This window comes from Glossina fuscipes, unplaced genomic scaffold (genome assembly GCF_014805625.2).
Source record: "Glossina fuscipes isolate IAEA_lab_2018 unplaced genomic scaffold, Yale_Gfus_2 28, whole genome shotgun sequence".
NCBI lineage: Eukaryota > Metazoa > Arthropoda > Insecta > Diptera > Glossinidae > Glossina > Glossina fuscipes.
The window spans coordinates 6473097-6484178 of record NW_023998423.1 but is presented as its reverse complement, the minus strand read 5'-3'; the positions used below and the strand labels follow the sequence as shown (position 1 = coordinate 6484178).

General features: G+C 34.5%; 2 protein-coding genes across 8 annotated transcripts; both read right to left on the bottom strand.

Moving 5' to 3' along the window:
- Window positions 1-3099: 3099 nt before the first annotated feature.
- LOC119636666 lies at window positions 3100-7314 on the bottom strand. Of its 7 annotated transcripts, none has more exons than XM_038032192.1 (3): window positions 6991-7314; window positions 6390-6873; window positions 3100-5993 (listed from the first exon to the last, which is right to left on the bottom strand). In XM_038032192.1, the coding sequence occupies exon 3, from the start codon at window positions 5971-5973 to the stop codon at window positions 3325-3327; it is 2649 nt and encodes an 882-aa protein (XP_037888120.1). In that variant the 5' UTR covers window positions 5974-5993; window positions 6390-6873; window positions 6991-7314; the 3' UTR covers window positions 3100-3324. The 7 variants fall into 7 exon arrangements, with proteins under 7 accessions (XP_037888120.1, XP_037888122.1, XP_037888119.1 ...); XM_038032194.1 differs by having other exon boundaries at window positions 3100-5990; XM_038032191.1 differs by having other exon boundaries at window positions 6394-6873.
- Window positions 7315-7922: 608 nt separating this feature from the next.
- Window positions 7923-10512, bottom strand: LOC119636313. Its single transcript, XM_038031615.1, has 6 exons — window positions 10431-10512; window positions 9713-9861; window positions 9228-9434; window positions 9018-9158; window positions 8635-8952; window positions 7923-8572 (listed from the first exon to the last, which is right to left on the bottom strand). Exons 1-6 carry the CDS (start codon window positions 10510-10512, stop codon window positions 8012-8014), a joined length of 1458 nt encoding a protein of 485 aa, XP_037887543.1. The 3' UTR covers window positions 7923-8011.
- Between the last annotated feature and the right edge of the window lie 570 nt (window positions 10513-11082).

The window sequence follows — 11082 nt, the reverse complement described above, 5'->3', positions numbered from 1 at the left end:
AGAGAGGGAAGTATTAAAACGAACGATATACAATTCGAGTGCCGAGTCTACAGTCTCGTGCAATTAAATGTAAATGTTAAATAAGAGAGCCTCGCTATGCGAGAGAATGATATTAATGAGTAACGAAAAATATTTTATTTTTCTAATTATGCATTACAAAATATCATCCTTAATTAATAACATATATAATATATTCAAAGATATTTACGTATATGTGTATATAAGTATGGATATAAAATGGCAAAATCGAACATTAAATATGCATATGTACGTATATAGTATACACGATGGTATGCCAATTTACACATATGAAATTCATATTAATAAAACAGCTGCTGCAGGAAATTAGCCAAAAATTTATAAACTTTCAACCATATGCACATTGCTAATAAAGCAACAAGTAAGAAAGCTGCATCACCTGGCTGTCCAACAATCGGCCCATACAAATGTTAAACTACATGCGATATGAGGATTTTTCGATATGCTATACACAAATACTTGTGCAGCATAGCTATATACATTGGAAAGCTTTTGAAGCAGACAAGTACCGGAATGGATTCATCTACTTATCTGTCTGTCTATCACGGTCAAAACATAAGAATTCAACTAATTATTATTATTGTAAATTACTTATGCCAAAGAAATAAATTCTCTGGTTAAAAAGTAGGATAGGCATTAGCGATCAAGAGTACAGTTTTAAAGGTGGACTAGGCGGTTAGTTTAGCCGCCTAAAAATATTTCTTGTTAAATTTTAGATTAAAATAAAACGGGTAAGAACGTCGTAGCCGGGTCACGTACACTACAGCACTTCAATTAGAACAATTCTTGATTTATTAGATCGAGTCAACAATAGCTGCCGATGCAGGTAGATATAATATATCGTTCGTATTCACCTACTATAAGTCAGCGACACAAGAAACAGAGCTTGCTTTCGCTATATAGATGGGGATTCAGTTAATGTTTTACGTGGTGCAAGTTACATTCGACTGTTATTTCTGATCTCTGAAATGGAGAGTTAAAAGGTCTATATTCGACCTGTAATACTTTAGGACTGTAAAAAAATTAATAGCGCTAAGACGACCACTGAAAAGTTATCCAGCTGATAACTAATTAGGCAATTAGAAGTGGATTTGCAAAATTCCGTTGCGAAGCTACGACCTTAAAAGGCTGGATGTCGTTCCGGCTTTGACAACAACCTTTTAAAGGGAATATTGGACCAAAATCAAAAAAAGAGCCAAGCAAGATCCAAATTTGGTGCATCCGAAAAATAGGCCGAGATAGTCCAAATTTGGTACACCTAATTTTTTTATAGTAATGTACTATTTCGATATAATTGACAATTATACCTATTGTCGCATGAAATTTAGTCTTAGTTATATGAGAGGGAATTCGCAAATTGATCCAGCCGGTGCAAAGTTTTCACACCAATGTAGAATGTCGAAATACTATTGCTTAGCCACTTTTGCCAAGTAATTTTGGAAAGTACAATTTTTTCAATCATTGCCAAAAGCATTCGTTCTTGGGCCAAAACAGGTCACTGACGGACATATTGGGTTAAATCAATTCAGATCAAATTAGCATACAATTATTCATATAAATACTTTTTAAAATAAGACGTTATATGACAAGTGGTTGAAAAAGTGGTTCGATCCCAAATTTCATCAAAATATCTCAAAAATTGTAACCTGTATTTTGAGCACAAAAAAACGACAGATGGACCGACGGACAGACAAAATATAGACCGACTCAGAAAGTGGTTTTGAATAATAAAAGGGTCTTAAGCCTGTCAGTTTATTACGTACGTCTGCACTAATACAATATACCCTGTAACACAAGTCAAGTGTTGTATGATATAATGAAATCTTGATTACTAAACTAATGGATGAGAATAACATTTTCAATATCAAGGCTTAAGTCGAAGCGTACAGTTTCCTTAAAATTTTACGTATACGCATTATCATAATCATGACCATTTGAACAAGAGTTAATCCATTTGCAGTTATATTTAGAGATCACATTAACAAATTCGATCGAGTAAGAATCGTACGCATTGTGTGATGACTTTCTAAATTTTCGTTAATTCGTTCAATGATATCCTGAACATGAAAAATAATTTTGCGGATTAGAAACTATTTAGGAAAATACTAAAAGGAGCTTGGGCCTAATTTAAAGCCTTGCGAAAAGTATGACATTTTGAAAATCTTTTGCTCCAATACTTGCATTATATTCGGAATAGATTTTCTTGGCTTTCGCCCTTCACTTTTTCTATATTCCGTTTGTGCACTTGCAAGAACACAGACCGAACAAAAAATAACTCATCTAACCTTAAAAGAAAGTGCTTCTGGCGAAATATGATGATTATTATTGTACCCAATAAAGACGCATCTAATTACATTATATGTGTAAATGCCCTAAGAAGATATAAATTGATGTCCTTAAAAAAAAAAAAATTGTATAAGTTTATACCGATATTACGGAATTGAAAATAGTGAAAACGATATTCCAGCAAACGGGAATGAGAATTTATTGATTATATGAAACTGAGCGGTTGTACGAGCGATTTGTTGTCTTTTAAAAAATTTGAATATTTGGCGGGAAATTTTGCCGATTTCTACATATATCTATTTATTATTATTATTATTATTATTATTACTATAATTTTAGACTAATGAAATAAATTCTTAGACTTGAGCACTAGCAACACAGGCTATCGGCTCTATATATCTATTTTCTGTTGATTTATTCATGGCAGATGGAAACGTCACGTTGCAGGCATTTAGTGTTTATAATGTCAACAACACATTTGGGGAGTCCATGACTGATAAGAATGATTGGATTGCTTATGACGCTCGTTTCATTGATGTAACGCTTCTGAACGCTTTTGTTCGCTTACCGTGTTCTGTAATGATGAAATGAAGAAATTTATCAAGTTAGAAGAAGCAGAAGTCACTTCATTTTCATAAAAAGGATATGAATGAAAATGAAGCTCTTTAGTTAAGGTGATCATATCAGTGCGATTCGTTATGTTTGCTACACACAACGTTTCTCGAACTTATTTCACTTACATAATTTCCCTCAATTGAATTAAATTTACTTAAGTCATTTTGTTCATTTATTGTAAAATATTTAAATATTCTGTACATAGAAATATTCTTATATGTCCATTATAACCTAATGCTCTTACATCAACTTACATATATATGTATGTATACATATTTACAATTATAATTAATTTAAATTTAATTTTTTCATACCGTAAACAAGCAATCATTTTAAAAATATGTTAAAAAGTATTTTCGCTCCCCCATCCCTTTTTTAAGGGAACTACGCCGGCGTAACAATGAAAACTTCACCGTTGCTGTTAACCACTTCAGCCATGGTGACATGGCTGGTGACAGCCGCAGTTGTCGCATTATTACTGTTATTGTTACTAATTGTCAAATTACTTGAGGTAATTACTGATAAGTTTGCGTTATTTACATTTCCGTGATGTTCAAGTTTATTATTGCCATTGCCATTGATGTTAGAAGGTGACGTTGCTGCTACCAAACCGTGTCCGGTTTGATGCACATGATCGTTTAAATCATTCACATTATAAAAGATCATCAAACATTCGCCACATTTAAATTTTCCCGTATCAGTCGGTTCCGGATGCTTCCGATCGATGTGAGCTTTCAACGATAGCGGACTTGAGAAGCCCTTACGACAATTGTCAACTGCACACAAGAAGGAACGTTGCTGATGTATTTGCCGATGCCGGTAAAGAATCGCTTTCGTTTTGAATGTTTTACCGCAAATTTGACAAGTCGGTGTTTTTGCCGCCGATTGATGTGTTTTCATGTGCATTTTCAACATACCCGGTCCCTTAAAACTTTTCTGGCAAATTTCACATTGGGGTAATTTCTTACAATTGGCTCGTATCCAATTTGAATGAGAATGCATGTGATTCTGTAAGCCTTTAAATTGCCGGAACTCCTGCCGACACAAATTGCACATATACCGTCCCGACCCTACAACGGTTGTTTGCTGGTTAATAAAGTCCGCTATTAATTTCTCGTCAATCTCAAAATCTTCGTCTCCTCCGGCAGCCGCCGCTATAGAAGACGCTGTAGCCGCCAATTGACGTGAATTAATTAAAGTTTTAGCGTTGCTTGCACGTTTGTGTTTTTTTGATGTCGTCACCGCCACATTATTATTATTGTTGTTCATTATTTGGGTGACGCTGACCGTTTGCGGGAGATTATTATTTTCAGTTTTTTGCAGTTGTTGTCCACAAGCCGCCTGTAAAACCGCATTAACTTCAGCTTCAACAAGAACTTCATCGTCATTTTCAGCCACCACCGTGTAGTGAGTTAATGTAACATTATCTACACTGTCTTCACCTGTATTTTCATCGATCATTTCTTGGTCATTGTCCGGTTCCGTTATGAATTCAGCATTGCTCGCATCCAAAAGTACAGCATCCGTCTCATCATCTTCATCCAACATTTCTTCTTCGAATTCTACCTGCTCAATTATGTCGTCATCATCATCATCATCAACATCTTCGACCTTATTTGGTAAAATGTGCTCTTGCTGATGTAAGACAAGATGATGATGGCGCTGCTGCTGTGTGGTAGTAACAGTTATATCCTCCAAATATTCCATCTCCTGGCTATCGTTATGGCCTAATAGTTGCTGGTGATGCACTTGTAATTGATCGTCTTCAACAACGATGGTTTCACAAATTTGATCTCTACTCCCCATATGTGTGCCAGAATCGTCAGGCGGCACTTCCTCAAGATCATCATCGTCGATTAGATGCTGTTCGCTTTGCTCCATCAGCGTCTCTTCATCCACCATAGTTATTTGTTCTTCATCAATGATGGCCGTTGAGCAATTCGCCCCCGAAGCGCTTAATCTCTGCGGAACTAGTTGGACGAACTGCAACACATGCTGCCCGTTAGGCTGCTGTATCAATTGCAACGTCTGCCCACCAGTTGTTTGAATAAGATGAGGGGCAAATTGTGGCGTGGGTTGGGCCTGAGGAGGAGGCGGATTTGGGTTCGTAATGATTTGCGTTAATTGCGGTGCTCCACCGTTTGTAGTAACAATTTGTGCAGTGGTTATTATCTGCCCATTCGGCAACAGAATCTGTTGCGGCAAGTGAGCCGACGTCGCTGGTACTATTGTGCTGTTTGTTGTCGTCGAATGATTTGAAGTTATTGGCAAAAGTTGCGGAGCTGTTGATAATAAAGGCGGTGGAGGGGGTAATCGCGGGGAAGCATGCAAAGTAACCGGCTCTGCAATAGACATTGTGTGTGGTTGTAATATTTGTTGCGGTTGAATAGAAGGTGGTGGCTGTTGTTGTTGATGTATTTGAGTCTGCTGTTGTTGTTGTTGTTGCTGTTGTTGTTGTTGCTGTTGTTGTTGCTGTTGCTGTTGCTGTTGCTTTTTTCGACTAATTCTTTTTTTCTGAGTTATTGAAGACTGCTGCTGTTTCTGTTGATTTATTTGCTGCTGCTGTTTTTCTTGTTGCTGCTTTTGCTGTTTTACTTGCTTCTGTAAAAGTTTTTGTTGTTTTTGTAGCGGTATTTTTACAGGCGACTGATCCTGCGGTGTTTGCAATAAAACCTGTTGAGCTTGCGGTTGCAATTTCAAACCCGGAACTTCGTTTAGGAGCAGTCCTTGCTGAATTCGCACTTCTGGTGCGTCGTCAATAAGCACACGCACGGTCAAGGATTTTATGTATTCACGCAACTCTTTATCACTACGTTCTGCTAACATTTTAAATGCATGACACCGCGATACTGAATGAACACACTGCACGCATATTTTATCGGGCCAACCTTCAGTTGGTTCCAAATTAACAGTGGCACATTCCATTAACATTTCAGCCACCTTTTCACTAAATAGCGGCCTCATGTCTTTACGTTCACATATACAAACGCGACATATCTTATCCAATTCCAAAACTTTCTTACGTTCCATCATTTAAAATTGCGGTATGGCTGCTGTATGTTAAATTTTCCAAAAATTAATGATAAAATCCTCATTTTAAGAGATAAAACAAAAATGTTTTGGAATTTGTTTATAAAATTTCAATTAAATTTTTCTAATAAATACCCTGTAGCAAGAATTTTGTGAAATAGGCTGATATATAAAAGGAGAAAACTCTATTATTTAAAGATAAAAAATTTTAACCGCACACTGAGAGACTTTAATAAGCATACGTGAGGGAAAAATATGCATGGATACAAGAAGAAAAAGCGATAAAAGCAAAAAATAAATTTTGAGGAATACGTCTACAAAAAATAATTGCGAGTTTCGTTTAGAAAACTTGTTTATAAAACAAATGTCGTGGCAACAAATTCCAAAACATTTTTTTCGACAAAATCATATGTACGCACTTACTCGTTTTCCGAAAAAGATTAGCACAATTTCCGCGTTTTTCCCGATTTTAGTTAAAAAAGAAATTGTTATTGCAAACTTTGTACAGTCGATTGTTAGAGAATAAATTCACTTTAAATTCATTGCTACGAGATATTCCAAATTTTTACTTGAAACACTTTTCAAAACAATAACAAACCACAAACCCGTTAGAAGAGTTTGATGAAAAAAATTCCTCTTTCAAGAAACGAAATAACTAGATTTTTTCTTTTGCAATTTTATCAAAGGAATTTCCACAGGAATATATTTTTATATGCAAAGAAATTAGCAAAATTGACTCTACGAAAAACCTTTTGTCTTACTCTGACGTCGGTAGTATACAATGGCTACTCAGAAAATGAAAACGAAGTTGTTTCGTTTTTCGGCTAATGTGTAAGAAAAATGACCGATTATTACTTTTTCTAATCAATCACTGTAGTTGTTTCTTTTTGATAGCTTAAAAATCTTTAAGAGAGAAAAAAGAACAACACATAAAATTAGGGCATTGCCAACATAAATATCCTAGCCGAGTTTAATTAACATTTGTAATGCTACATTTTTTCTTTACTTTAGCACACTTACCTTTTCTTATTTTATAAGTTTTTAAAATAAAATCACATTATTTTTAAGTTGTCAGCTTTAATTCTTTCACTCACATACAGCTTCACGTATTTGTGAGGCGTGTTGCACTTTTTATTTAAATTTTTTCACAGTTTTATTTTTGCATGATTTCTCGAGCCTGCCGTATGTCCACAATTCACAATTTATTTTTAGGAAAAATTTTCAAGTAATATTCTCTTCGCTACTCATACTTTATCTAATTATTTTTTCCAAAGTCCTAATAAGAATAATTCTCCTAATTGTATCCTAAAATCATGACGTGCAAACACAAGAGTATTAGAAAGAAAAAACAAATTTTCTCGTGGAAAAATAAAAAAAAAATAAATAAAGAGTTGCCGTGGTTAACCTAAATCCGTGGAGAATCAATAGTGATTTAAATTTATTATTCTTTCTCGATTTATACAAATATGTCGAAGGTAAAGAAATCTTAAAATATTTTCATATAAATAATTAAATTGTATTCACCCTGAACTCCCAGCGTCTGAATAAAAAGATTACTGATCATATGCTTGACTTTTTGCACTATTCGTTTAAATGGTCGTTTACATTGAACGCAAAGAGGAAATTTTGGTTGGTAGAGTTTTTGTTTACATTGTGAAGAGGAAATTTTGATTGGTTGAATTTTTGTTTACATGTGAAGATTTTACATGTTGTTGTTGTTGCATGCTGCAATTTTTTTTATTTGCTACTGCACGTGTTTATGCACTTTTTGATTTGTTGTTGCATTTTGCACTTATTTAGATACGTTTTGGTGGGTAAGCACCCGCTAGCTCGTTATTTTATGCTATTATATATTATATTATTATATATTACTATTAACCAAATCGAAGCGTGGCATTCAAGGTATTTTCCAAAATTGTCTCACTTAACGAATGAACTCTGTCAATGCTTGATTGACCCGATACATTGGCATAAATTGAATGCATTCTTGTACATCGATGGCAAATGAAAGAATAGCCATTTTTTGCTATAGTTTTTTTAATCAGTTTAGCGTGTATTTACGAGTCTTCATGCCGGTGAATTTATATTTTTGTCGTGGTTCTTTTTTGGTGCATACATGCACTATCCCTATAATTAGGGCTAAAATGACGCCAGCCACTACTAATACTCCCAATACGAACCAAGGATATAAGTCTGAATAAGATTCGTCATCGTAATCTTCCCTATCGGTTATTTCGTCATCAACAACCCAAGCAGGTAATTCGTCCCCACCGTCATTACTGTCGTACTCCATTGAGGATGTGTTTTCCTTTTTAAAAGTATCTTCTTCAGCTATTATACGTTCCATTAGCTTTCCTTTCTGGTTAAAAGCGCTTGACTCCACCAAGTCGTTTTCGGTAGGCATTTCAAAAACTGGTTCCGCATTTTCAATACGGGTAAAAGTAATGTCACCATCGTTTAGCTCTTTTTTGAAACGCCTAATGCCTGAACCATAATATTCATAGATGTCAGCTTTAAATTTTCGATGATTTTCCGACCACTGGCCAATCACATTAACATCATTGTTACTTCTGGGTTCCGCTTTACGACCAAAAAAGGCTTTCTGTTAAAATACAAGTAAATTGGAGTTAATTTAATCATTAGAACAAAGGACAAAGGAAAAACCTCCTTAACATCGATGCCACTCGCACCCAGCTCGTCCAATTCCAACATGACATTTTTGTGTTCAAAAAATAAAGGCAGCTCCAACATATCATCGCCATAAATAGTACTCAAATTTAATTCCAACTTCTCCTCATACGTATAATTCAAACTTCCATAGATGTATTTACGATCGCGACTATAGTTTTTCAATGTCGTTTTACCCAGCAATGTTTTATAACTCTCTGTCGAATTAATCCAAGAAGAGAAGCTAACATTACGCAGCTCATAACTTAATGGTTGTATTTCGATTAATACATTAATATCGTCACCCAAGTCATACTAGAAAAATGTACATTTTCAACATAAATTCCTGTGGAGAATAGAACTCAGCTCAGAATACTTACGAAATTATCCTCATGAACCATAACAACACAAGTGAAGAGGTTCGATGATATATGATTGACAATATCCGAATGCCTAAAATGGCATAACTCAGATTTGTTTTGCTCTTTATCCGTGCCTTTGGCGATATAATTAATATACGACTAAATAATACATAAAAAAGATTAAGTTCTCTGCATCATTATCGTAATAATAGGGCGATATTTATTTACCTCTTTTGGATCCAATTCCTGAGCGTAGAATTGTTCGACTAAATGATAAGGTATCCAAGCCAATAGTAAACTGTTAATACTGTTACATATATCATGATGAGTGCCGCGACCCTTCATATCACCATTGTTAAATTTCAAATAGTAATATAAATCGTTAGAGTATGCCGAGGCGCCATGAGCCTTACACACGGTATTGGAAAAATTCTCCTGAAAAACAGGTTTTTTTTTTTCCACATTTAAATTAAATCGATTCATTGTTCATTACCAACTACTTTTAATCATTAATTGAATCATTACATTTTCTTGCCCGGACATTAATAACATTTGTATAAAAACCATACATGGCACATAAATTCGAGGTCAAACTGATTGCATTCGTCAAAATTTAAAAAAAAAAACAAAAACAAAAACAAAAAAAAATCCATATGGTTTTAAGCGATGCATATATATGCTCATTGTCAATATGTTAACATTATTTATCTCACCTTTTCATCAATTGTTAAAGTGGTAACAACTATCTCGCATATGTCAGATTTCTCTTCTCTAGACTTTTCTTCATCCTTTAACAAAGATGCGGACGTATTTATGCAAAATTTGTAATTTTCTTCAAATTTCTTCGCACCTATTATGGCGCCTTGCGTATATAGAATTAAAAAGAAAAAATTTAAAAAAATTAACATTGCTGTTAATGATTTATGATTTATGCAATCAGCGATTAAATTGTATCTCCACTGCTCAATTAGAAAATTGAAACTGAAGTTTAATTTACAAATATTCGCTTTTTTAATTGAAATTATTTTTGAAACATAAAGTGTTCGTGCACATGTGTATGTATTAAGTCTGACGAAAAAAGCAATGTAATTTTTTTTTTTTGTATATGGATACATTCCAGATACGCGTACAGTATTATTGCGGTGGCTGTCTGAACGATCTACAGCAAGATGAAAAACTTATTGTGGACTTGGGGCAACAATGGCGTAGCGATTGCTTTTGTCGTGCTGAGCAGAATTGATAATTTAATAAGGATGGTGTCCTTTTTTCCAAGGAGGATTACGTTCAGCGCTTCGGTGAAGCATGCCAACAATGTAATCAGGGATTTTTGTTCCACATCGTGTAAAGCATTCGGTTATGGAGGATAGTACCCGCTATTGGAACGTTCTAAACTTTGTTGTGGCCTTTGTTACACCAAACACATGCTAAAACCTATTAAAGGTAACAGTTCGTCTCGAAAGCCTTTGCACGCCATACGATTGGTAGAGGAACCAAGAGACGTTGCACCCAGCATAAGTTTGTCTGTTGACAGTGTTAGTAATCAGCCATAAATTTTATTAGGACTTGAATGGACTTTCTGGAAAGTGTCGTTGTTGTTGTAGCTACTTCCACAAATTCTTTGTTAATAAGCAATATTAACTAAAAATATAAATTTAAAATATGTTTTAAACCAGAGAAAGGATCAGCTTCTGCGATATAGTTTAGAGTATATTTTTTATTTTGCTAAATGATCCTTTAATTATTTACGTTGCTAGATTCAATTGTATTCATTTTATGTACTTAAAAGACCATTTATTTCCGTTCAATAAATTTGCGCGCTCGCACTTTCATTAATTTTAAATATTATTTATTTTTTTGAATCTTCACACTCTAGCTATTTTGAAAATATTGGGCGAAACTGGCTGCGTAATAAAACAATGTCCCGTTCTCCTATATAATATTTACATAAACAACAGATAACATAAATCGGCGCTTAAATATGTAGAATGTAAACAAATCAATGGGTGGTGTACGAATTCGAAAAGAAAACATCTGTAGAATGTATACAAATCAGTGGGTGGTGTACGAATTCAAAATAAAAGCA